Raw genomic sequence first — 27,740 nt, forward strand, 5'->3', positions numbered from 1 at the left:
TTTAGTCTTTCAGCTGCTTCGGCGCTATGTACAGTAGCGCTCAGAGTAAAGAAAATAAAAACAGAATTCAAATACGCTTAGTCTACCTGCAAAGTACAAACAGATATCCTCTTTTAGGGTCATACAGTCCCAGTCAAAAGTTTAAGACTCGAAAAATGGCAGAAAAAATCGTATTTTGCATGGTTGGATCTTAACAAGGTTCCAGGTAGAGCTTCAATATGCAACAAGAAGAAATGGAGTGAGACTAAACATTTTTTAATTGGTCTTAAACTTTTGTTTAGTAATGTTTAAAGAACAATAACTGTTGAACTGTTTACAGCCAACAGGTGGAAAAAAGTCACAGAGCAAAATTGTGTTTTAGAAAACAAATTTCACAACACAAAGACTTTAGACCTTCCTGGCGTTGACACACAGAGGTCAGAGGGATCTTCCAGGAGTGGCGATGCTGGTCATTTAATTTCAAACCTGTTGCTCTGGAGTGAGTTACTGTATCTAGATAAGATGAAATCCTGACTACTGGCCTCAGGTGTCTGCCACCATGTTTCAAACTGGTTTTAAAATCTATTTCTTCCATTATTCTGAACTGGTTCTAGACTGGGACAGTTGCTGTGAATTTAAAGATCAAAGTTTAGTCTAGTTGTACACAAAAATGTTTCCTACAAGCTAAATATTCTCCAGCCCAAAGTCAAGAGTGCTGCGGCTGACTTAAAAACCAAAGAAATCTCATGGGGCCCATCCAATCTTAACCTTCACTCTAACCAAAATACATCACTTTTACTTTCTCTTGTATTTCACTGAAAATTGTATTTAAAAACAAACCACACATAAAATACTAAAACTACTCAGTCATAAGTGTTACCAGGTGAGACATGAGTAATATCACCAACCATACTGCCTGTAAATACATTTATATAAATATGTTACTGTACATACTCGAGTAATGCCAAAAGTTGAAGTCTTTGAATATCAGGAAAATAAATCTGTTTGATCAAATACAAACAGGTGAAGTTTTATATTTTAAGACCTACTGCTCTCTTATTTAATTTCAGCCAGTTAAACGTCAGTTTTATATCATCACATTAAAGGTACTTTTTTCTTTTCTTTACACATTTACAGAGTTTTAGCACTTTTTGTTGTCTTCGGTCATTCGCAGTGTTTGCCGGTTATTCCGAGCTTTCACTGGCTGTGGGTTCAACCTCGGGCCTGTCAGTGACTTTTAGAGGCTTGAAAAGTGAAGCACAAAAGGGTTGATCTGCTTTTCATCTGACCAAGCCTTCACCTGCTGTGAAAGGAAGTAAAAAGCCTACTCACTGAGTTATCAAGGAAAAGAAATACTGAAATCCTCTTGACGTTTTCCCTTTTTTTTTTTTAGGTGGAATAAAGAAAAAAGCGTGTGGTAGCTCTTGTATCGCCTGAGCCATCTTTTCAGACGAGAGAAGAGATATTAAAACGTGACGATGGAGATGGTCGTGGGTTTAACCAGCATCATGGCGGTGAAGGAACCTCCTAAATCATTCATATAAAACTCAAACAGCCAGCTGGTTTTTCTATGTTTTTATTCTGTGAATAAATATCTGGGCCGCCTGCATTTGCTCAGTGAGCTGCAGCAGCTTTACATACACATGAAGAAGAAACAGAACGACACCAAACACGTTACATTCAGAATACTTTGGACTTGGATTTGGATCAGTTCACCTCATCCTACAATCACGTCATCTTATTGCTACTAGTGTCAAAAATATTGGTGTTTTGTGCTTCCTTTAAGTTCCTTTTTTAATTTGAAATGTAAACTGGATGAACTGATCCAAACCCGAGAAAAAAACAAAAACTGTTTGTGGATTTTCTAAGTTGTGGATTACATTACAGACTGTCTGGTTCAGTTTGTTTGCTCAAAAAGAAGTAAAAACAGTCAAGCGTGCTTCAGACACACAAAAACACATCTGCTTTTCAAGTATGACTGCTCCTCCAAAATAAAAGCCTTTAAATTTGAACAGCAGAAAATGAGAGGATCAACAAAGGAAGCAGTTCACTGGTTGTTAAACGAATGCTGGATGTTTTTAATTCCAACTTTAACTAGCTTAAAATGCAGGATTAATTAAGATGTAGATCCGAGGACTTACATGTGGAATTTTCACGTCTACAGCAGGAAAGAAAAAAATAAAGTACTCAAGCAGTTTCTTTTAATTCTCCATTTAAATAACACTGCATTTAAATGTTGTTTGGGGGGATTTTACAATTTGTGCCTAGAAACTACAGAGGCTGTCGTCAGACACTGGTAGAATTACCAATAAAGTTTTAAAAAGAAGTTCAATGAGGAGAAAGATTAAGAACCATCTATAAGATATATAGATGATTTATGAAGTCAAAAGAAAAGTAAGGTGAAACTGTCGAGTTGCTCTGTGTTATCTTAATCCTAGAGAACGTACAGGTTGCTAGGGAAACATGCATATTCATTTTAAGGTCGATTACAAAGACTAGTGTAGCAAAAACCTCGCTTTAGTGGCTAACAGGCTGCTGCATTTGTGCAGTTTGTATGGAAGACTCCAACTTGTCTGACACTTGCCAACTGCTCACTGAGTGGTAGAGAAATTATGAAGACTGAGAACAGACCTCTGCAGACCGGTCGGCATCTTCGATGCCATCAACAGGCGATCACAGCAACCTGCTGACTATCAGAGCAACACAGTCTTTGCAACCAATTTCAACTCAGCGACAAGTCTCTAGGTCTCTATTAGCGAGACCTTAAAATGTTTAAACTGATTAAAATGTGACGCTTTCTGTTTTCAAACAAGGCCACTAAAGGATTTGTGATAATAACTAGAATAGTAAGAGTAGTAGTAGCAACTTTCACAGTACTCCTTAGTTACTTTAAAGCAACTCACAGGGACCAATCAACTCACTGTTTATGCCACATACTGAAATACACTAGACAGACTTTCAAAATAAAAGTATTGAAATATCTCCATTGCTGAGTGCATCCATTTTCTGCTGTGACTTCTTTAAACTAAGACAAAGTGTAAGAAAAACATTTTCTTGCATGTTTACAGTCATTCACTCTCCCTGCAGGAGCCCTGGCAGTGTCGCGTCTGATATGCAGAAACGCTTTCAATGGTCAGGAGACGAAGTAGGAACTGAACTTTGGCTGGCTTGCTAAAGTAAATAAAAGAAAAGAAGGGTGAAAATTCCAGTTTTAGTGGAAAAACAACAACAATAAAAACAAAAAACCCTTTAACTCATCTGTCGCCACATTAAAAAACTGCTTACGAAAAAAAATAAGAAGAATAATTTTATGGTTCAAATACTATCCAAAAGTTTGACTGAAACACACACTGTCATCAAATCTGAACCCATCACCACACGAGACCGATCGACTACACATTTTTACACCTATTTACAGAGACTCGCCGTCCTCGGTTAATATACACAAACACTACAGTAATGTACAGTTTATCTTACATCGATTATCACAAACGCACATCAAAAAGTGTTTGGGGGGGAGGAGTTACATTCCATAACAAAGGTTTTATACTGCTGCTGCTTCCTGTTGCTGATGTTCAGAATAAAAAGAACCGTCAACGTAAAAGCTGAAACACGGAAAATAAGAGTACTTCCACACTTCCATACAAAAACCCAACGACACCTAAAGAGAACATGATGACGAGCATTTACACTCGGAGGGAGGCGGCTGCTGCGCTAACAGATACTGTAAAGGTTTGTTTTCAGTTATTTCAGCGATGAGTCTACTTGCGATCTTTCCAGTTTTTTGTCTAAAGCACCGCCTGATCTCTTCCCCTCGCCGGCGTAGGCAAGCGCCCGGCCTCACACGCCTGAGCAGCGCATTCTCCATCACAGCAGCCCGTCCAGGTTCTCTTCGTTCTTCTTGGCCGTGCTGCCTTCCTGATGGGTGTACTGATTGTGGTAATCGCGGAGGATGGTGACGACGTCATGGTGGCCGAAGTGCACGGCCTCATCCATCGGCGTGTTCCCCCACCTGCACCAGACACGAAGAACTTTAAACACAAATCCACCTCGTTTCATTTAACACATCTGGCTCAAAGAAATTCCCTCCATCTCCATCTATCTAGATAAGGTTTTTGTTTTTTTTTTACATGTATTTATTAAAAAGATAACTAAAGTAAAGTGTGGTCTCGGTTACCTGTCTTTGGGAACTGGGTTGACCTTGCAGGCCTCCAGCAGGAAGCGGACCACCTCAGCATGTCCTGAAACACACAAACATCGGGTCAGCTGACCAAACAGAGTAATTGCCATGACGACAACCTGACTGTACGCATTTCACCTTCAGCGGCGGCCACGTGCAGCGCTGTCCTCGAGTCGTAGTCCCTCTGCTCCATGTCCATGGAGGACAGCGCAAACCTGCACAAAGACAGAACAGCCAAGCAGGAAGGAAGGAGTGAGAGCCATGTGGAAACAACCAGACTAATTTGGACTTGGTTCAATCATGTGAGTTTCTTTAAGTTTCAAGCTCTTTGCGATGGTGCTGAAGGTAAATTACCTAAAGACTAGAAGTGATGTTTGCAGACTAAACTGGGGGGGAAAAGCCATCTAGTGGCTGACATCTTCATATCAGACCTCTACCTCCTTTTCCTTGGTGGACATGCTGCACCTCAGCTGTTCAGAAGAGACTCAAAACAGGCAAAGATGTCTTTCCCTTTTTGCAAACTCCCTGATTTTGGCTTCCCACAACTGCATGACTATTACTGACTGATATTTAAAATGCAGGCTCTGCCAATGAAAATGCAAAGAGCTAATTTCAGCGGTCCCTAAATCAGTACTGATGGTGTGTCCCCATGTGCTAATCACAGCCTTCCTCTGCACTGAGCAGCTTGAAGTTTACAGGACTAGTCTGAAGACAGACAGGCACACAACAAAAAATAAATGTGGATACAATAGATGGTGTGGGCTACTCCCACTAAGCAGTTCCGATTTAATGCAAGTGACGTTAAATAATAAAAACATTGCAATGATTTCTAACGCGATCTGTTCAACATCAGTTCAGATGTCCCATAAAAGCGAGGCTGTATCCATCCAGCTCTCAACTGAAATGGACTGAAATCAACCAATCACTTTCCACTTGGCCATAGACAACTATCCAGTAAACATGATTCGCTAGTTTCAGGAAAATGATCAGTTTACTAAAGATCCCCCTCCAAAGTGTCAAAATCCTGCAGTGTTTGCAGAACATCACAGCAGAAAAAGAGGAACCGTCAAGTAGTTTTATTCACATCCATCGTGGGAACCCAATGAATGGAATGAAAGACTTTATATTATTAGCCTGCAAAGATTAATTTAGAAATATTAACTTACAGGAACGTAGCAGAATGTAAAGATGAGAGCAGGACCCTGCTGATTTAAATTGGTGCCAAGTTTTAGTGCAGTTTTTTTCCCCCAAACCAACAAGTCAAATAATCCAATTGGTGTGCCTGGGCCCAAGTGATGTAGATGCTGTCATCAGATGGTGAGCGCTCAAGTCTACACGGAGGTTTGTGTACCTGCCTGTTATCTGTGTGTGGTGGCCAAAAATCATATATGAAATTAAAATCAAATGAATGTCTCCGTGCTGTCCAACGGTCCTGAGTGTTACTGACACTAAACCTGAGAGCTGGCGTACCTCCTGAGAGCTGACACGTCTCCTGTGTAAGCAGCAAACAGCAGGTTGATGACAGACTTCACCTGAAACACGAGAAAACAAAGCAGAGACCGTGATGCTATAATAATGCATCATAGCTTAGTGTTACTGTGTTTTTGAAATATGGTAGAACTGAAAAATCTAATATTTGTTGTTTTTCATGTGGTTTAATGTACAGTGAAAGACACCAATGATCAGGTTGTGTAAAGCTGGGAAATAACACAGCTGATGCAGTAATCTTCCAGCAGATGGCGCTGTGGATTAAGCTTCCACAAACAAGGAGGGTAATCTGCCTTTTATGGTGACACTTAAGAGTCAAAATCAACACAAACTGCTCTAAACCGCAGAAAATAATCAAAATAATTACATCAATGATCTCTGTTGGTGCGTTAAAAGGAACTTCCGCTTATGTTAGTTATGTTGCAGTGCAGTCTGGGTAGTGATGTCTGGTGATTTCTGATCAGTCTTTTTCAATCTGAACCCCACAGTAATGTAACTCAGACATTACTCACTGTGAAGAAGATCACAGCACACAAGCTAACAGCAGCTTTAATGGCTCAAAATATGCATCAAACATTCAGGATTTTAACACCGCACTCCAGCAGAAGGACATTTACAGCGTGTAAAGGTCAAAATAGTCGAGGTTGTGAAAATGGAGAAGGATGAAGGCTGATGGTGCTGGCGCTCACCCTCTGGTCTCCTCCCTCCCTGCGAGGATCCAGCTTCTTTGCAAAGTGCCTCAGGTTGTCATAGTTGTGGAAGTTACACAGGGAAACCAAATCCTAAAAGGAGAAAACATGACCCAAATATTAAAAAAGAATAATAAAAGTATCTTAGGGTGAGATAAAGGAGATAAAGGATTATTTTGAACTTTGAACTACTGGTGGTGGTCAGAGGGCCCGGTGGCGTCTGTGTCCGGCAGCCTCGCCTCTGTCAGTGCGCCCCAGGGCAGCTGTGGCTACAATGTAGCTTGCTATCGCCAGTGTGTGAATGTGTGTGTGAATGTGTGTGTGAATGGGTGAATGACTGAATGTAGTGTAAAGCGCTTTGGGGTCCTTAAGGACTAGAAAAGCGCTTCACAAATGCAGGCCATTTACCATTTTGAATCATGCAAAGCTACTCAAGCATAGTCCAGGAAATGACTTTAAAGATGATGTTACCGTGCAGAACTGGATGCCTCTGACGCTGTTGCCCAGCTTGTCGAGCGGAGGAGACCAACACATGATGCCCATCACGTTGGGAACGACCAGCAGGATCCCGCCAGCCACACCCGATTTAGCCGGCAGACCAACCTGAGGCAGAAAGAGAGAATGTGTGATGTGAGATTACCTGTTAAAAGTGTGGCTCACATCTTTCTTAAAGTAACCAACAGATCCCAACCCCCCCCCAAAAAACCATTACAGTAGAGCACTGTATTTTCAATTGTCTAAGTTATAGGAAACCCTGCAATTGCAGATTGCAGATTTTTAAAGTTCTGGTGCAAAACGGGAAAACAGGGAGATGGTAGCAGGTTGAACATGAGATCAGGACGAGGAGATACTGACGTGAAAAGCAAACTGTCCCGAGAAGTCATACATGCCGCAGGAGTGCATCAGACTCAGGGTGTTTCGCACAGACTCAGGGCTCAGCACACGCTCGCCCGTGATTGGACAGAAACCGCCGTTGGCCAGAGTTGCCGCCATAACGCTGGCACTCTCACAGGTCACCTCGATGGAGCACAACTGATTGAGAAACAAAGATTCGTGAATGATTGGATCACAATGACAAACAAAAATCCTGTCCCATTAGTGATTCCACTGCATCAGGATGAGCTCTACTCACCTGGAAGTAGAAGTCCAGGATGGACGTCATGTCCGTCCCCTCTGGAAAACACTGTTAAAGATAAAAACACTTTAAAATGGGAACTCATAACACACCTGCTGCTTTTCTTCAAACAGAAAAAAGGAAAACCAAGAGACATCAAAGGATAAACCAGGTGATAAACTGATTAATTACTGGAACAGAAATCCTAATATTTATGCAGAAATACCAAAAATAAAATTCAAAATACAAAAGCTAAGAATGAAATCACAAATATAGTGTGTTCACAAAAGGAAGAAAAGCTTCCTTTTAAACAACAAAAACCCGTCTCAGTTGTCAGCAGCATCTAATCTCACCTTCTTCTCCTTCAGGTAGTAGCCAATGGCGAAGTTTCTGTCTCCAGACTCACGCTCTGACTGGAAACTGAGCCACACAGAGAGAGGAGAGAGGTTTATTTCATGATGCGACTCAGATCCTGTTACATGAACTCAAACTGAACCAGGAAGTTGCTGCGAGACCTGAGATCCACCTCAGAGATGCAGAACTGTTTTGTAAACAAGAAATCTGTCAAAGACATTAAAGTGCTTCATTTCATCTAAACATGGAAAATCTGTTTTATTTCTAACTCTGCTGCACTCACGTGGCATTGCTGAAGCCCACATACTCGTTTCCTGCCAGCTTGTTCATGAAGTTCATGACCTGCAGAGCAGAAGAGCAGATTCAGAGTAAACACGCAACACAAACACAAGACTACGAAGAAGGCTCAAGGACACTGAGCATACATATAAAAAAATAAATAATAATGATAATGCAGAGCAGCTGACGCTAAAGTTAAAATTGAAAGAATAAAACTGAAACTTCTACAAATAAGTCACAATTGCTGGCATTAACACTTACTCAATTTAAGAAAACAAATATACAAATTTGGGTAGAAAATCATTGTTGTAACTTCATCAGTTATACATGAAATTACAACAATACAATTAAAATATCCAAAATAAACTTATAATTTTAGTACAAAATCATAAACTTAAATCTAAATTTTAACCAAAATATTGCAATTTGGAATATAATACTGAAATTATACAACTAAAATAATACTTAAAAAAGTAAAACTTTCACAATAAAATCATCCTTTACAGTTTAAAGATTACATTTTAAAGACAAAGGGATATTCAAAGTATTCAAAAAATAAGAGTAATTGTAATTTTAAATAGTCTAAATATTAAGAATATTAAATATTAAGATTTAAACCAAACTTTTGAGACTACAAAGTAAAAACGTTATGATTAAAGTAAAAACTATGTCAAGACTAAAGACAACAGAAAAGTTAATTAAATAAAAATGTTTAATGAATAATGTCGTATAAAACAACAATATATAAAAATAAAATTCAAATTTGACAAATGTCAATGAAATTTTGAGTGTGAAGCTAAAATTTCAAGAATAAAATTGAAAATAAAGTAGAAATATTCACAATTAGAATCAAATTTTTGAGAATAAAAACAATTTTAAAGTGTAAGTGTTGAAGAAAAAGGTATAATTCCAAGAATAATGTAGCCCTGACATTTTTTTTTATATAACTTCAGTTTGGAAACTTCTCCTTCAGTCAATATTTAAATATTCAATAAATCTTCCCAATAGTACTCACATAATCAAATTTCTCAGCGTTGCTTGCCCCTTGCTGTAACACAAACAGAACCAATCAAAATATTCATAAAACAAAAACTGCAGTAATAAAAGCATGAAAAACGGTCACCCGTGTGACGACATTAGCACTATCACGTATGATCCACGTCTCTATGAAATTAAGCTACGGCAGGAAAACAGTGCAGGTTTACATCACTACTCATGTGACCAGTTAAAAAGGCCATTCAGGCATGACGTCAGATGAATTAAGATTAGGGGTGGGAGACTAGCTGGAGATGGAGGTGAACGAAAATTGTTAAATCCACTCGGGGGCTTCTGCTTTTTTGAATAGAGAATTAAATAAAAGGTTCATTTAAATAAGTGACTTAAGAGCACAGCTACTGATTACTACAGGCGTGTTTACTGTATGGTTACGTGATTAGACTTTAAGGTGCAATCACACTGCGAGCCACAAAATTAAGTTCATATTTATCAATCTGCTGCTTCTACAGCTTTCTGCAGTCATTTACAGTAACTGGTGCGTTGGTGTGGCGTGGACGATGGGGAATTGTGTGAAATATTACGTTTCTTTAACACTGAAGCCTTTTTTTTGCATTTCTTTTCACTTCCAGTGAAAAGAAATGCAAAGAGATTCAGTGATTTCCAATCACTGAATCTCTACAAACCAGATGTTTGTAAAGAAGACTTCATTACAGTTTGTGTTGATCTCAGAGTATTACAGAGTCACCAGATCATCTAGATTTGGTTTGTCGAGGTATATTTGAATGAATTATGTATCACAGTATGTTTGTATCATTTAAGTTTTTCTTCTACTTGGATTGAAGTATGAGAAACAACAGCAGAGTCATTTTAAAGACGTCTGCTTTATAAAATATAATTTCACTCCTTGGTCATTTTAGTCCCTAAAATAAGGGGTTATGGGTTAAAGGCTCCGGTTTACAGGTCAAAGTCAAAGAAAACTTCTGGTGCATTGTGGGAAATGTAGGAGCCACTGTATTTTAAGCCCAACAGTTGCTTCAGCCTTTCTGAGGCCAACATTTCTTTGTCCTACCTGTTTACAGATTTTATTGATAATTACGATAACTGACAAATACAGATGTTGATGTGGAATGAAACCTTACTTATTTTACACCTAATGTCATTTAAATTGTTTCAACTCTACTCGATTCTATTTGAGTCCTTTCATTAAATCATGTTTCCCTACATTTTTTATTATTATTACAGTAAAATTATAAACATTTCCAGAAATATTTATACAGTTGATCCAGATCAAGTTACGGAGCACTAATGTATTTAAACCTATAAAGAAGAACCAAATTTAAAACTTTACTAAACACTGCAGAACTTCATCATTATTACTATAATACAGCAGTAGATGTAGATGGAGTGAGTGACTGTTATCTCTCAGATAACAGACTCAGTCATGTGGTTCGCAGTGTGAACTCACCTCCTTCGATTTAAATCAGACAAAAACCAAAACTTTGGCCAAATGTGACAAGAACAACAAAGCCTGAAGCACGGGGAACGTTACTGCCTTTATTCAACAGCCTGAGCATGAATTCTCATTTTCAGATCATGTAACAGTCTCCCTGAAAGCTGCTGCTCTACTTTTAAACTGCACCTCAGATATTTATAATTACTGCTGCCTGCAGAGTTTTTCTGGGCTCCAGCTTCACCTTTACGCTTTCATTTTGCTTTCCCAAAGTGATGCATGAATCTGCTGTGACCTCAGGTGAAAATCAAAGGTGGGACCCGGGGGTCCTGATCCCCTATTTCTAGGAAGACAGTGTTGTCCTCCCCAGTGCATCACTCTAAATATGACTGTATAAGGTTAAATAATATTATATGAGGCACCGAAAGCCCTCGTGTTAATTACACATGCAAAACAATAGATCTACATAAGTTCAGTCCAGTGCCTACTAGTGGTGCAACGGATCCAAAATCTCACGGTTCGGATCGGATCATGGTTTTAAGCTACGGATCGGCTCAATTTTAGGATCAGCAAAACAAAACAAAACAAAAAAAACAACCCAAAAAGACAAATTTAACGCGCCATTTACTTATTTAAGTATTTTTTGCCTATTAAAAAACATTCAACTCAAGACTCATTCCACGCAATTATATAAAAACTAATTAAGCTCACGAATCTTGCCGTTGCCATGGAGATCCACCCATTTGTAGTTAGGGCAACAGAAGACACCTGGGACAGTTCAGCCATAACTTTAGACTTTTCCTGTTCATACATGCTTGGAACGATCTTGTCACTGAAGTGGATGCGCAACAGGATATCATGCAAGCACGTTCATCACAGTTTAAACCCCTTGTTTTGCACAACGGAATACGGCCTCACGTCTGCAGCTAAACACCCCAGTAGCTTTTGTAATAGCTTTATCCTGGACGGACTGGGCAGCAAAGGGCTGCTTAAACGCCGCAAACTCCTCTGCTTCTCCACCTGGACCGCTAGCGCTGGCCATAACTATGGCTTGACAGACTGACCACGCACACCATACACATACTTTTTTTCTTCTTTTTCGAATCTTCGGATCACGTGCGCGCCGAACCGTGGAGTGGGATCGGTTCGGATTACGGATCAACAGTGATCCGTTGCACCACTAGTGCCTACCAATCCCTAACTCTCTGACATCGTGAACAAATGATTGCTTCTGTAAATAAACAAGTGATAAAAAGAAATAAATAAATCCAGTTAGGCACTCTGGAGATGGCTGTGAAAACATAACTCACTCTGGAGTTATATTGTCCTTGTTGCTCATGACAAATCATCACTCTAGGGCTGCTCGATTATGGCAAAAATGATAATCACGATTATTTTCACTGAAATTGAGATCACGATTATTTGACGATATTTATTTAACCCTTTAAGACCTACTATAGAACCAAGTCCACCAGAGCTTATATTATTTTTTTTACATGCTGTAGTGCCATTTGTGGGAGCATTTCAAGTTGCTATACATCAATACAACTGTTATAGCCCATATTTTAATAATATGTATGCATTAAGTCCATAGTAATTACATAAATTGCAAAAAAGTGCAATAAACTACAAAAAAAAATTGAAAATCGCTTTTGTTTTGTTTACATATATTTCTACTTGGAGAAATTTAAGAGGTTTATCCCTCAAAACTTTAAATACAATAAAGTTGCAAAAAATAGTTTCCCACCACAGGAAATTTATTTTGAGTGTCTTCATAGTTTTATTTTGGAGATACAGCAATTTTTATATACTGCAGGAAAAACAAAAAACAATCCTATGATGCAAATTTGCAAAGAAAACAGCAGGTGCATCATTTCACTGTGGGAAGTGTTACGAACAGCTGATAGGAACGGCAAAGCGTGTTTCTGGAATATTATGTTTTTGTTCCTGCAAGCGCTTTTTATGCAATTTTTGCAAAGCTATATGTGGAACGAAACCGTGACCGAGGACAAGCTGATGGCATAAGATGTAAGTACAACTCCTCCGGTTTCATATGCAAAACAAATTATTGCGCTAGCTTACACGGTTCAGGTTCTACAGGGATTTAAAAATAGTTACGCAAAACGGAGCGTGCTGCTCTGACCGGCTTTAAAGGGTTAACAATGACTTTAAAAAATAATATAAAATAGTGTGCAACACCACTGAAGTTTTTTTTTTTTTAAACTCTCTTTTCAACCAACGGCAGTCACTCTCCAAATAACTTCTGCTTAGCTTTCCGAGCTTCCCTCGGGTCCTCTTAATCAGCGGTCTCCAACCTTGTTTGCGCCACAGACCGGTTTATGCCCGACAATATTTTCACGGACCGGCCTTTAAGGTGTCGCGGATAAATGAGGGAGGGGCTAATAATCGGCTCAGTCATTTTTAATGATCGTTGAAAGCCCAGATCGTAATCGTGATTAAAATTCGATTAATTGAGCAGCCCTACATCACTCTCAGAGAATTAAAACGGTGACTCTTCCTGCTTTTCTCTAACATATGATGGAGCTCTTAATCTGCCGCCAGAAAAGTTTCTCAAACTGACGGACCACACTTTTGAATAAAGACAGCAAAACATCCCCATGAATTTACGAGCATCGCCACTAACACGACTTATTCTTTCATACCGATTACTAAAGACAAACAAATTGCTTGAAAAGAAACATATGCACAAAAAAAGAGCTCCCTCTCCAGAGAAGAATGGAGTATGATATAAAACCAGTGTTTGTGCCAGAGCTGCACTGTTTATAATCCAGGTGTATAAACAGTTTGGTTTTTTTGAGGGGGGAGGGGAAATGCAGGCGGAAAAGTATAAAAAGCAACATTAAAACATTCATAGACAGCCATGTGGAGGCTAAAGCTTCTCACAAATCCAGATCAAATAAGGGAAAAAATAATTAAAAAGGAAAAATTACCAACGTCATTGACCTGAGGCTGTGTGGTCATAATTTCCCAAAGATCCTAATGCTGTAAAATATGCAACAACACATAAAACCACACAACGGGCCTTGAAAAGGTACATCACAAAGGAGAGCGTTTAAAGTGATTTAAACAGTGATTGGCTGGGACTCAAGAAAGCTGATTTTACATCTTGTGGGAATGATTATCAGAAGTGGAAAAGTTCACCTTTTTCCTCTGCTGACGACATACATTATGTCCACTCAGCTGGATATTCATTTGAAACAATCATCTTCATACAATGTTTCTACCAAAAGAGATACACGAGATGATTCATCATAACATTACCAACATAAAATGTTTCTTTTTAAGGATGGAAAGCTGGGCTGTTTATCCGGTTGTTCAGTCTGACGTCACTAGCCGTGTCTGGGTCTAAACTCCGCTGCAGGTCCATATATCACTGTGGCATTACTGAGAGTTGAAAAACTGTCTAAAGTCTTTCATCTTTAATAAAATGATCAGCGTTCTGCTCTACCAGGTGTAACAATTGAGTTTAACATCCAGGCATCCATGAAAACGGAATTTATGACATTTAACGGAGTTAGAAGTTAGCAGGAAGTTAGCTCGCTAGCTTCTATCTAAATACAATATAGCATGTCCTGACTGCGGGGTTTTGGAAACAAATTAAAACGTACAGCTCTGCTATCACTTCCAGCATAAATGAAGACAGAAAACTAAACAGCAGTGACGTTTGTAGGGTTACTGAAGTTTGGCTAGCTGGTATATAATGATGTGCTACGTGACCGCTAGCGACACAGCTATGTTAGCATAATATAAACAAACTAACTTTTTTTCCACTCGATAAAAGTTACCGTGAGTGTTCTCGGTGGTCAGGAACAAATGTAATCGCATGGCAGGATGCTGTAAAAGGACCAAACTTCAGCCAGGAGAACAACTGAGATAATCCATCCATAATAGGTCAAGGGTCAACAGTGATCACTGACTGTTTTAGGAGCTTTTTGAGATCAAATAGAAGAAAATACATAACATTAAACATGTTAACAACACAAAAGCCATATTAAACGCAGACTACTTTAGACCCGGAAGTAGGATTTGTCGCGTCATCACTGAACAACCGGATAGTGTTGGAGGGAGGAGATTTGGATAAGGAAATCAGGAATAGAATAGCTGACCTCTCTCACACTTAAAACTATTAAATAACTGGGTCATAACGAAATGACAAACTTAAAGAACTCAGTTTAATTTTTTTATAGATATGATTTTCTTTTTCTGTGGATTCCTGTAGATGAATCCTAAATCCTTCCTCCCTCGAGAGTAAACCGCCTACAGTGTGACTCATAAGGACCTTTTCAATATAAAAGCATAATGATGGAGACAAAGAATTACTAACCCTGATGTAATATAATCCTTTCCCTAAATCTTCTACATTTCACAGTCCAGTAGATGTGTTAACATCATTTTGGAGTTGTGCTGCTGTTTTTAAACAAATGATGAAGCAGTGTTAGTTTATGGAAATCTTTTCAAACAAACCTTTATGAAAAGAGACGGTACGATAGTGGAAAGCACAGCGGCTTTATTTTCCTTTTGTTGAGTTAATTGTGCAATTTTTTTGCTCTTCTCTAACATCAAGTCTGAGGCTGAAAACTGCTGTGATTTTGCTCTTTTAGGATAAGGAGGAGTTCTGGGAGGGTTCTTGCTGTCAGGGTAAAATAGATTAGAGATTTTTGTATTGGGTGTTATGGGCAGCAAATTTTCTTCTTACAGCTAGTTGAGGAGTTTGCCGTGTTTTGAGTTTGTAAGTCATATCTCTACATCTCCAAGATAAAAACTGCAGAGAACACAAGAGTATCCGCGTTTCTTCTCAGCAGTCGGCACGTAGAGCTCTGCAACATCACAAACTCACTTTCATGTAGTTTTCTTTTTACTTCCCTCTAGTATCAGATCTGGGACATAACATACTGAAATGTTAAAAATACAACCATCAGTGGAAACACTTTTCTGCCTACAAGTGGCTGAATCAGTTCTTCCCTTTACTTTAATATTGTATCTGGGGCCTCGCAGAGCTGGCAGAAATAGGAGCTTTGGCACATTTAGAGTTGTTGCTCAGCACCAGGTTTAGAGGGCAATCACTTTTTCCCCTTAATAACAAACACCTTCATTTAAAAACTGCATTTTGTGTTTAATTGTGTCATCTGTGGTTAACATTTAAATTTGTTTGATGATCTACAACATTTACGTGTGACAAACATACAAAACAATAGATAATCAGGAACAGGACAAACACTTTTTCACAGTGTTGGGTCAAAATCTGATGGTAACAAAGGCTGCTGTGTTATCCTGCAAGTCAGCTATTACAGTTTGAGGAGTTTGACCTCAGATGTGTTCTCACTCAGCTGCCTGTCCTTGATCTGAATAGCTGTACTGTTTCTGGAGATAAACATGCATAAAACTTGCCCTTACCCTGTATCTCCCTCATTACATTTGCTCAGTTTTGACCTGCTAATTTATAAACCACTGCACTGTTAGCAGCCTCACTCTGTCTATTTCTATTTTCTGTGTAATGGAAATGCTTCTTCACCTTTTCAGCCATTTTGTTGCAATACTGTATTTGTTTTAGTAAGCCAGACATTTTTGGCTGCTTTAACCATTTTCCAGCTTTTGGGAAAAATAAAGTATGCAATGCTGTTTCCTACAAGCACTCCAACATGTTCACTTCCAGGATTTGCCTGAAGATTTTCCAACTTGTTTGATTTTGCGTTCCATCTCTCTCTTATTGAATGTAATTAAACTCCTCTCTAAAAAGCCCTCCTGGACTCATCCTCACCGGCCAAATGAGGAAGGAGTTTTTAATTTTGATTCAATCAGCAGGTGGTGCTCTTGTATTCACCGCAGCTCCCTGTGCGTCTGTACGCAGGTCAGAGGAGGATATTTAATGAAACTCCCGGGTAATAGAAGAGTTCTCTGATTAAATGTGGTGGAGCTGACCTGCTCTCCAGCTCCACCCACTCTGTGGAGTGTGTGTGCGCAGGATCTCCGAGCGATGCCGCTTTCAACCAAATCCCCTTTCAGCATGATTATCTATAACCTTAATCTCCCTGTATACACTAATCTGGCGGAAACACGTTCTGCACACGATTATAATTTTATTCCATTCAATTTCTCTCCAACTATTTTACTCCCTGCTCCAGTCAGACATCCAGAAAAATCATCTTTAGGGGAGTAAAACGTAAATCTACATATGTGGATTTATAAAACGAAAACGAAGCAAAAATCACAGGGGCCTCAAATCAAATTTACGGGGTTGTGATTGAACATTTGCTTCCACAGTGAATATATGTAGAATAAAAGCTTACCTTAATGAGGGAGGTGCAGACAATAGCACCAGCATTAACCATGGGGTTGTGTGGTTTATCTGCAGGACAGGAAATAGAAGTTAATAAGAGCAGGTTTTAGCAAGCTAATGCTACAGGAACACCTTCACTGAGCACATCACAGCCACATACTACTCTGTTGTATATAAGCTGATAGAGTCCACAGTTTATTATTCCGTATTATATTGTTTGATGTTCTTTTTAAAAATTGGCCACTCTGCCGATGGAAGTCCTGCTCATGTTTCTGATTAGCCAGATACTGCAAGCTCCGCCTCTTTGTTCTACAAGCCCTTGGAAAAGCAACTTGGGAACACAGTAATTTGTGACTTACTGTTTACTTTCTCAAAAAGTATACAGTAAAAGAAAAAGAAGGGAAGCCTTTTTGTGCCAGAGATCAAAACACAAGTGAATAATCTACTGAGTGAACTAAAAAACCATATAGGGCACAATTACAACACTTCCCCTCTGAGTTGTAATTGTCGTAAGCAACAGGAAGAGCCATGTTTCCTTCTTTTCACTTTTTTTAAAGGGAAAATAAACAGCTGGAATATCTGTGCCACCACCGACTTCTCTGCTCGGTTTGATAACAACAAAGAGGAAACCTGGAAACGTTCTCACACCAGTTTCCGCTCAGAGAAGCTACAGACACAATAAAACCCAACTCTATTCAGGTTGAACAAAAACTGCTAACCGTATTTGTATTCAACATATGACATTACTTCACTTCACCAAGTTACTGCTCTTTAACATTTCGACATGGTGAGTATTGCAGCAACATGTGTTCCAATGTATAAGCTTTGTTCAACTGCAAATAAAATCCTCAAAGTTAAACTTTGTCAACATCTCTTATCCAAGCAAACAAAACCAGAATAATCTCACAGATATAAAACCAGAGACAGACATAAAAAAACAAAAAAACAAACATATGAACAAGGAATGGAAGGAGTGTTTTAAACATGTGATATGTGCAAAGTACAAACACACAACAACAGTCAACATATGGCTTCCCTAAACACTCCCGGTTGAGCACCTAAACACGCCATTAAATCTAAAATAAATTCAAACTTATTCACTCATTTCTTGGTTTTTTTAAATTGATTAAAAGCATATGCTTCACAATGATTCAACCAAAACCCCAAATCTCCATGACATTAATGCCCACGATAGGTGAACGTAACCTTCTGACCACAGCTGTATGAGGATTACTCTGAACTGTGCAAGATGCAAAGTTACTCAAGTAGAGTCCAGAAATAAAGTGTTTTTTTGAGCTCATAAGGCCCACTGTGCTCGAAGAACAAATGACCTGCTCTATATTGAGATAACTGATATCGCCTGACATCCTCGGTGTATTTCAGACCTGTGGGAAACCACGCTCTGATTCCCCTGCACTGCAGGACTGATACTAAAAGAGCGCCTCTGTGTCTCGGCTGCTCCGTTCTGCCTGCTTTTTAAGGAACCACATGCCAACAGCTTGTTGTTTTTCAAGTTTTTTCTGTCTCCGTTACACACTGCCCACTTTGTTTTATCCAACTACGCTCCTTAACAATTTATCATGGCGCCATGGAAACCAGGCCACGTGAATGGCTCCTCTTACAGAGACTGCATGCACCTGTGCGCCATGTGAAGGTGTGAAGTGACCGATTCCTCACCGTCCTCGTTCAGGAAGAGCTTGTTGAAGCGCAGGCCGCTGGGCTCTTTGCCGATGAAGCGATGTACGTACTCAGTGCCGTGGTCGTGAACGGCGATGGCGTATTTCAGCGGCTTCACGCAGGACTGCAGACAGAAGGGAACTTTGGTGTCGCCGACAGTGTGCCTGCGAAAGACACAAGTGTATCACTTATACACTTATACCTTCAAACTCTTAAGGTGTATGTTAGTAGTTTTTCAGAGTCAGAGGAAATAGAAAATCTCTCTAAATCTACGTAATGATAAGTCTGGCTTTTACCACATCCCCATTTTCTCATATCTGACAGCCACTTGTGAAAAATACATTTACTACAAAGCTTCTGGTGAAGAAACCATCCTCTGTAGGTTCTTCTACACGTAGTCAGAATACCTCTGTCCGTCGACTGTGCACAGGGCGACGGCCCACAGGTCTGGGCTGAAGCGTGCCAGCTGGGGAATATAGTCTGCCACCTACAGGGTGAAGAAACAATGAGGTTTAATCTGACCTATTCCTCACTCCCAACCATCTTGTCCTGGCTGTTATTTAATGTCACAAAGTATTCGACAAACAGACAAATGACTCACAATGTTAAAACTAGTCTATAAGGAACGGTTAGATACAGTTCTACTCAGCTCTGCTCTCACTGACCTGCCCTCCAGACATTTTTTTGGCGTTTTCGTACAGCTCGTCGATGTGAGCAGAGAAGGACTGGAAGTCTGGAATAACAAACTTCTTCCTGAAGGCCTGGGTGAGCAAAACGATGTTGCTCTGGACACATCTGAGGCAGGAAAGAGAAATATTTAGGCTGAGGAGTACAGAATGTCCTTATTGACCTTTATGACTGCTTCAAATCCTCTGAGACTTTAATGACAAGTATGGAGCTAGTTAATGGACACAAAGCTTTTAAGGTCACGCATTACTAAATATAACATTAGATATAATTAGGGAATGTTCTGATTTTTGAACACTAGATAAGACTAAATACAGTGAGTCTGCGCTCCCTCGCTCAGCTCGTTTCCTCTTAATAACACCTAAACTTGAGGAGTCTGAGTAGAGAGTATAGCCGTGTATGCGTCACAATTCATCCTGCTGCTTCTGTCAGCAGGCATATCATCAATAAACACCAGTGGTCTGGTTCTACTGGGAGCCATACATGCCCATAACCATAACACTACCTCCACCATGTTTGACAGATATGCTTCAGACCAGGAGCCGTTTCTTTGGTTCAAGCTCATTTTGGTTTCATCTCTCTAAAACATTTGTTTCCAGATCTGTGGAGTCTCTTTCAGATATTCTCTGGTAAAGTCTAATCTGGCCTTGCTTTTTTTGAGTGTAACCAGTGGTTTGCATCTTTTTATAAACCTTATAAAAGGCTGACGGACTTGTCAGTCAATTGTCCAAGTACTTTTGAGGATCTAAAAATTGTAAAAAAAAAGAATTGTGTAAAAAAAGAAAAAGTCTAATTTATAAAAAAGAGTTAATAAAATACTTTTATTAAATCCCTTGAGTTAAAGCTGAAAGTGTGCATTTCAAAGACCGACTGTGGTGCTGGTGTACAGACGGGCCTGACTATATTTGCTTTTCTGGTTCAAAGCTTCTATTTCCAGGCTAAAATTTTCCAGTAAGCGTTCTGGGAGAGCTGTATCCTCAGCTCGACTCGGCCGACTCTGTTGACCTTTCGCTGTGGCTGCTGTAGTTTTAGGAAAAGATCCCCACTTGTTCCCTCGCAGCATGGAATTAAAATTACACAATAAAAGAAAATAGGTACTCCTTTTCCCAACATGTTCTGTACTCTAGATCACCCCTAAAGCAGCATGGTCTGGCTTTTTTTTACCACTTATAGATTTTGTCCTGGGCGTTTTATGCGAGCGATTATGGATGCAGACCTCGTAGTAAACACAGCTCCACGTAACAAGGCGGTGAGATAGAAGCTCTCCGTTAGCAGAGAGATTTACAGCTTGGCTATCTTACTGCATCCGAGCGGTCTAATCCCTGCAGAGAAAACACACGCTACACTCCACCGCCCGCTCACGTGCTTCCCTCTGAGAGGTTCTATAAATAAGCCCAGGGCGCGGAAGTGATGGACGCCAGCCAGGAGTGCCGGCTCGGGGTCTGTTCAGTGAGGATTTTTTGCTCCCCGGTGAGCCATCATATGCCTGATCTCACCAAGCTGCCACCCAGTTCTGTCTCACTGTCGTTTCCTCCGGGAGGGTGGTGGGGGTCACACAGCAGTGATCCAATGACACAAGGGGGTGGGTGGAGGTGGGGATGTCATTTTACTCCACATATCTTTCTTTCCTCTCCAGCTGTGTTTCAACAACTGGTTTGGGTGGCTAAAAATGTTCTGATTACCAAATAAACATGAATTTGAAGGTCGTGTGATGGCCCCCTGCAGACCCAAGTCAGCAACATCCACCATCACAGAACATATCGGCCGTGATCGAGTGCAGTTGTATTCTCTGAGCACTGCCGTTTTTCCTGTTCCTCAGTCCTCGGGTCAAAGTAAAGTCATGTGGAAAAGGAGGCAGGAGGTAAACTTGTGGACTTTTCAAGTGCACCATCATTCTGAGTTAGATTACAAGGAACATTGTTAAGTTTTTTATGCAAAGTGGAAACTAAAAACACCTTGTTTTTCTTCCCCCTTTCAGAATAAGCAGCCAGTATCAAAATTAAACCTCCAAACACTGAAACACAATCAGATTGCGCCAAATCTACTCCAAATCTTCACCTATGAATCTCCTAATTATCAATTTGATTTCCAGTTATTGAAGTCTACCAGTTTCCCTGAGCAGATTTTTCTGGGTGATGAAAACCTGAAGATGAGGTTGCTGACGTGCAAAGCGAGGGATGATGAATGATTAACGGCAAGCGGTGACCCTGTTCTGCTGCAGGGACAAGCAGAGGACTCTAACCAGCTTTAATAATTCTTGTGATGAAACATTGATGCTGGTCATAAAGGTGGGACAGCAGGCAGGGTATTAAACACGGGATACACAAAATCTATAAATATATATAAAGAATATCCATATAGTCTCAATAATGCAAGGTTCTGTCTTCTTATACATAACATTAAAATCCAACATCTGGCTTTTGACTCAAACTGCACATCTGGATCTTTTATTAAATTTTACGGAGCCAATTAGGCTGCAGTTTGTTAAATGAGAGTGCAAAAAACTCCTGCTCGAGCATATCAATCCATCGTTGCTCAGTAAATTAAAGACAGGCATACTTTTTGAAGAGGTGTCGGTCCAGCGCTCCATCTGAGGTTGTCTTCAAGGTCACCTTCAGCATCTCCATACATTCTTTCAGCCGGGGGTCTCCCGTGCGAAGACCTGTGGCCTTAAGAGCCTGTGCGAGGAGAGGAGAGAGACACCAGGATTAAGACAGCCTGACAACAAAATCAATAAAGCTGCGAGCTGTGATTCCTCCAGAGCCTGGCAGGAGGAGCTCATAATTCAGAAAGCTACAGGGCTGAATCACTGCCAACAAGTCAGTAATTTATGTGTGACATGCATTTATTTAGCTGCTATGCTGTAAATGCTTTTTGTCGTACATTTTATGAAAGTCTTTTTTCAGTTAAGTCACCACAGCATTATTTATCCATTTGTAAACATTGTGTGGATTTCCCATCTTCTTTTCACCTTCATAACTGATTCAATTCAGTTGTATTTATATAGCACCAAATCACAACAACAGCTGCCTCAGGGCGCTTCATATTGTAAAGGCCTTACAATAATACAGAGAAAACCCTAACAATCATGACTCCCTACGAACAATGAGTGGGAAAGAAAAACTGAATTTTAAACGGAAGAAACCTCCAGCAGAACCGGGCTAAGCGAGGAGTGGCCATCTGCCGCAGCTGGATGGGCTGCAGCGAAGACGATAACCACAACATCTAGTTAGTAGTTTTTATAGGTCATTTATCCAGGGGAGGAACTGTTGTATAAAACCACCCCGAAGTTCCTGTTTCAAGCTGGTTTTAAACTGGTTTCCAACACTGCAGAATGGTATTACACCACTGTACTTTCACTCCAAGAGAAATTTAGACTACATTGATATCTTCAAAAAGTTTGTGTGATTCTAAGCCAACACCTGATTTCACTTCTAAGATCTATCCAAATCTGCACAATGTTTAATGACTTAATCTTCTCCATTATTCCCCTAATGAAGTTTAATAATAAGTGAGATCTGCTCTGTTACTCTGTCTCCATTCCTGTGGGCGATTTGGGGCCATTTTCTCTTGTGTAATTTATTTCTAGTAATATTTCTATTTAACAAAAGGTTCCGACACCATAAATATCCAACTCTCAGACATATCACTGCTGTGATAACTCACTGTGGTAAATTTGTGTGCAGGGATTTTTTCTTGGCCCTCTGCGATGGTGTAGAACAGCAGATCCTCCAGGCTGGGCAGGATGCCCGCCTTTCTTCTCCTGCAGGAAGCAAAAATAAACAGGCAGAGACAGAAAGGTGAGAAAAATAACTCCACAGTGAGGAGCTGTGGTGGAAATGTGGACATACAGGAGGAGGGGGGGAGGGGGGGGGGCTGCAGCAGAGGGAGAAGAAAACGCTTTTTCACTGCAGGGAGAAGCAGTGAGTAATAACAGTAAGGAAAACACGGCCTCAGCTTGCCTTACCTCAGCATTAAAACCTGTGGAAAAGTATACCTCCATACTTTTAGTAACATACTTTTCCAGGAGGTTAATATGCTACTTTGAGGCCACAGGAATTGTTAATTGTACCTTGCTTGAATACCAGCCAGGAATGTGTTTGAAAAGCTCCCAGCATGCAAGCTAACGAAACCCAAGATTTAACGATTTAACCAAGTTTACACAGAATTTAACCAAAAACGCTTCAAACCAAGAAGAGAATTTAGTGCTAAATTTCTGTCCTAGTTTTAAGTTTGGAGACTGCAGCACAACAAAAACTACCAACACTTCATGACAGACAACCCTTACAGGCCTCGTCATTCACACTGTGTGAGGTGGCAGTGTCGGTGCAATCAGCTGGATAAAAGCACAGTCTGGGATGTGATGACTGGGCCTTAACTGTTGCAGCTGGGACAGGGAGACTAGCCAAGGCCTCCGGCATGCTGACGGTGTTCAGTGGCTGGAAGAAAACCCAAAAAACAAACAAAAAAAACAACCCCACACACGCAACCAGAGTGATGGGTTAGCACTCGACGTGGCAGCTAAAACCCTACGTCAGACTTGCAGCGTCACCAGAGCTCCATTTTTATCCTTCAGAGCTGAGTAAGCAGCAAATAAAGAAATAAATGACAAATAGACAGTGATGGGGTCCTTTACAGTTAATTGGCTCAGATTTGAAACATTATCTTACTAAATTTTTAATGTAAATGGAAGATTATAGTTTAAACAAAAGCAAATCTATGATCATTAAAGATTTTTTTAATGTTTCTATTTGTATTAGTTTGTGTATTATAACTGTCTGATTTTATATTTGATATGGTGCGTCTTAAAAGCCTAACCAGGGACAAGGTCTTAGCTGTGGCTACAAGTCAGTTTTTTGGCACTTTGGTCACAGAGCTTTTAGTAAAAGGTAAAAATCATCACAGTTAACCGATTCTGCTCATGTCCATCTCCATGTTTTTTAATTCTTGGTCTTTACCAGAGCAGCTCTGGATGATTCATAGTTCAAAATAATCCTTCTTTAAATTATACTGCAGCCCCTCAGTTCCCCCTCCGTCTAAAACAAGCTTTTTTAGCTCCTCCCCTTTTTAGACAACTTTCTTCTGACTTCCTGTCCCTCTCAAATATAAGGTTCTGGACAGGAGGTGGGTGGGATTCTGTGCTCAGATGGCCTTATTAAGGGTTATCCTCTCTGAGAGAGCCACGAGTAGAAAAAACTACCTGAGTGTGAAACATCGCACACGTGACCGAAATCAGAGCAGAAAATGTCCACTTCAAGGAAACCTGAGCATCTAGCACCGTTTCCTGGCTGGTATTTGGAGCAGAGTGTCCACAGGAAGTCGTCTCTGGGAGGAAGGTTAGTAGCGTGTCAGGAGGCAGACGGGACGAACGGTTCACAGCAGGCTCTCTGCTATGATTCATACCAACACCAAATTGGATTTGTACAAAGCTCTGGGTGCTCACGATGACCTGCAATGCATCATGGGGGTGGCTTGGTGCTAGGAGAGGATGTCTGAAGGTCAAACTTGAGTTGGCAGGCGGCTCCTCTCAGCAGCCAACCAGAAATAAAGAAAAGGAGCCAAGTTTGGATACATGAGAGCAGAAATGTACCAGATTATAATTTCAGCATCAGCAGTTTCCTCTGGAATCATGCAGCAGCAGCAACCATCAGAACATTACAACATCTAATAGAGGAAATGGACAATTAACAGAAGCTTTCACTCTCAGCTTCTTGCGCTCACTCTTTGTCTCCATCGGATGCAACATTTGATGGAGACAACATGTCACATTACCATTAGCATAAAAGCTTCCAATCAGTGTCTACTCCACTCTGTGTGCAAGGAGGGGCACTCACAGTAAAGGAGAAACCAGAGACTTTATTTAAGCAACAGTGCTTTTTACTTCAAGCTGCTTTCGTCCTTGTGATGACTGCACTTATGGAACTTAATTAAACTGAGTCTGAACTGAATTCCTGAAACTAAAGTTTGTCCTTCCAACTAAAATAAAAAGGATTTCCTCCTGATAATTTCTATTTATCGATGTACTATATTCAAAAGGGGAGAAAACCAATGTTTCTTTGTCGAGTCTCGTGTGGTTTTAAATATAAAAGAATGATTCCCAGTCTTTTTCCTCAGGGTAAGGAGTACAGCTTATTATTTACATGGGTGTGGGAAGTAAAAAAGGCTGGATTGGAGCATCTCTGACATACATACATAGCTCCTGAATATGTGAGAAACACAGAGTGACTTAGACTGAAATAACAGACGTGAACGGGGGTTTTCCTGAGCACCACTGCTGCAGAAACCAAGAGAGGAAACACTGGCAGCGAGTTGAAGTCAGATTTATAGCTTTTGTGCCAAGTTCCACTCAGGGTGAAAAGTCAGGGAGTCTCAGCGAGGAGTACATATAGTTTAAAAGTGTGTCTGTTTGAATAGAATACATTAGGTTGCACCTCTCAGAGGAATACCGCCCCATACTTGAAAATCGGACTCCTTAACAGTTCCTTAGGAAGAAGCTCTGACTTTCCAGCATCAGTGGAACGCAGCAGTAACACTACAAACAGTTCACACGCTGTCTGGGTTAGCATGTCGGGGTCGCTGCATCGTGCTCCACCTCTCACCGCATTAATGCAGGCTGCTGGTGAGGAAGGAATACACATCAGAGAGTGTGTGATTGAGGAAGAGGAGGAAGACAGGATGGAAGGATGGAGGGTGAGGTAGAATAGAGAGGGACTGAAGCGCACCCACTGGGAGGAAGTGAGGTCATGTCTAAGTAAAAGCAGTTGTTGGCTTTCCGTAGAAAACCTCTACTTCTACTGGATTTTATTTTGAAAAACTTTTGAAAAAGAGACTAAAACGACAAAATAGAAAGATACTTACAAATGCAAAACAAGAAGATCAACAACAGGGAGACAGAGAGAGTGAAGAGGGATAACACTGAATTAGTAACAGTGGCATTAAACTGAAACAGTAGCAGCGAGCACACATATGATCAGCACAGAGCACGTCTTCAGATCATGCTGCAAGAAATAAAACAGAAGCTGTGACATTAAATGTAGCGTTTCACAGTGAATCACATTAAAAACATGCAGCATTGAAATGCACTATGAGACATACAAACGAATAGTATAATCTGAAATGACTACTATGACTGAGTACTACTACTACCACTATACTTTTTTCCCACCACTGAAACAGATGAGGCCCAGCCGGCTTGGGAGCCAGAGGTCTCAGCTCTAATCGAAAGCAAACAGCCATTTCCACATAAATAAACATTTGGCCTAAAACTGAAACAGAAATGGCTGCTGGTGGATTTTAACCGTGTAACACTTGAAATGAACATGACACTGTAACCAAATAATAGTGAAGTAAGAGGGCCCTTCTTGAGTGAGAGACTTCCCCTGTGGGAGCATCATTAACACAGGCAGGTTAGAGGTGGACACTGGAACATCTGGATGGTCTCATTAATCTACCTCTGCTGGTCTCATTAGTACTCTCGCTCACGCTCTCCCTCCCCCTCCTCTCGCTCTGTTTGCTTTTAAAGGTCAACGCGAACAGAAGCTGAAACAGCAGCAGCCACTCCACAAAACTCTCTCCTGCACTGCAGATGAGTGAGCCTCTTCCAGAAGAGTCATCGAAACGGCATCCAACTGAACTGAGGCAGGAATCTGGAGACGTTTCCTTCACACGTGACCTTTCTGTGCCTAGACCCCCACAGGATCAGTATTTTACCTGGCACTACTAACACAAATGCTTCAAACCTTTTTCATCAATGCTAAGGCGGCTGTTTAAACATATGCAACTCACCCACATTATGTTTTAAAATGTTTTAAAAACCCAGCAAATTAACAAGAATTTACTGGCAAATTTGTGAGAAAAAATCTAATTAAAATTTATGACAAAGAAACTGCCAGATATGCGGGGAAAAGGCAGAAAAATTATGCACCACCATGGCTCACCTGAATAAGCAGGTGAGCTCTCTGCCTGCTCTCCTGTCACCTCGCTGAACTATCCTGCCTAAAAAAGGCTAAAAATTCAAAGACATGTCTATATCTAAGTTTTACAAGAAAAATTAGGAGCATTTATCAAACCAAAATTTGCAAGAAACTCACAAAATTATGAGGAAAAAAATATATTTATATTTTATATATAAATATTTCCTCTGAATTTCACCCTCACATTACATTGTTTTCTTCAACCAGGCCCTAACACTAATACACCACCATCGTAGTCTCCCTCTGAGCCCACCATCAGATGGTGCGACTCCCTTGAAGTCGGGGCCTGAGGTGTTCGCACTGACAGGCGGAGGTCTCTGTGTGAATTGAGCCGTCAGTATCTGCTGCATTTATTTAATCTGATCGATGGCGCTGGTTTCACCGCCTCACAGGCATCATGACAAATTGTTGCTGGTGGGTTGGAGAGGGCGGAGGCAGACATTAGACTGGAAGCGCTGAGAGAGAGGTGGCGCTGCACGAATCGATCTATGCGACTGACTCATCTGCTCGAGGCCCTGACATCTGCTGGGCGGCACGCCAGCTCACGGTACTTAAAATAAATAAATAATTAAAAAG

At 40.4% G+C, this 27,740-nt stretch overlaps 1 protein-coding gene across 3 annotated transcripts in view; it reads right to left on the reverse strand.

The window, feature by feature from the left end:
- Positions 1–3,702: 3,702 nt before the first annotated feature.
- LOC113016065 (glutaminase kidney isoform, mitochondrial) overlaps positions 3,703–27,740 on the reverse strand; it is a 31,141-nt gene continuing 7,103 nt past the window's right edge. For 2 of the 3 annotated variants that reach the window (XM_026158569.2, XM_080297689.1), the window contains exons 2-18: positions 22,858–22,954; positions 21,751–21,869; positions 19,170–19,299; positions 18,912–18,991; positions 18,505–18,668; positions 16,838–16,896; positions 9,099–9,131; positions 8,088–8,146; positions 7,804–7,870; positions 7,469–7,519; positions 7,192–7,368; positions 6,808–6,939; positions 6,337–6,429; positions 5,630–5,691; positions 4,298–4,374; positions 4,157–4,220; positions 3,703–3,991 (exon numbers count right to left, since the gene is read on the reverse strand). In XM_026158569.2, coding sequence (XP_026014354.1) covers positions 3,847–3,991; positions 4,157–4,220; positions 4,298–4,374; positions 5,630–5,691; positions 6,337–6,429; positions 6,808–6,939; positions 7,192–7,368; positions 7,469–7,519; positions 7,804–7,870; positions 8,088–8,146; positions 9,099–9,131; positions 16,838–16,896; positions 18,505–18,668; positions 18,912–18,991; positions 19,170–19,299; positions 21,751–21,869; positions 22,858–22,954 — 1,609 coding nt within the window. In that variant the 3' untranslated portion in view covers positions 3,703–3,846. The remainder of the gene's footprint in view (positions 3,992–4,156; positions 4,221–4,297; positions 4,375–5,629; positions 5,692–6,336; positions 6,430–6,807; positions 6,940–7,191; positions 7,369–7,468; positions 7,520–7,803; positions 7,871–8,087; positions 8,147–9,098; positions 9,132–16,837; positions 16,897–18,504; positions 18,669–18,911; positions 18,992–19,169; positions 19,300–21,750; positions 21,870–22,857; positions 22,955–27,740) is intronic. The other variant, XM_026158570.2, reaches the window with a different exon arrangement.

Source organism: Astatotilapia calliptera, chromosome 23 (assembly GCF_964374335.1).
Source record: "Astatotilapia calliptera chromosome 23, fAstCal68.1, whole genome shotgun sequence".
Lineage (NCBI taxonomy): Eukaryota > Metazoa > Chordata > Actinopteri > Cichliformes > Cichlidae > Astatotilapia > Astatotilapia calliptera.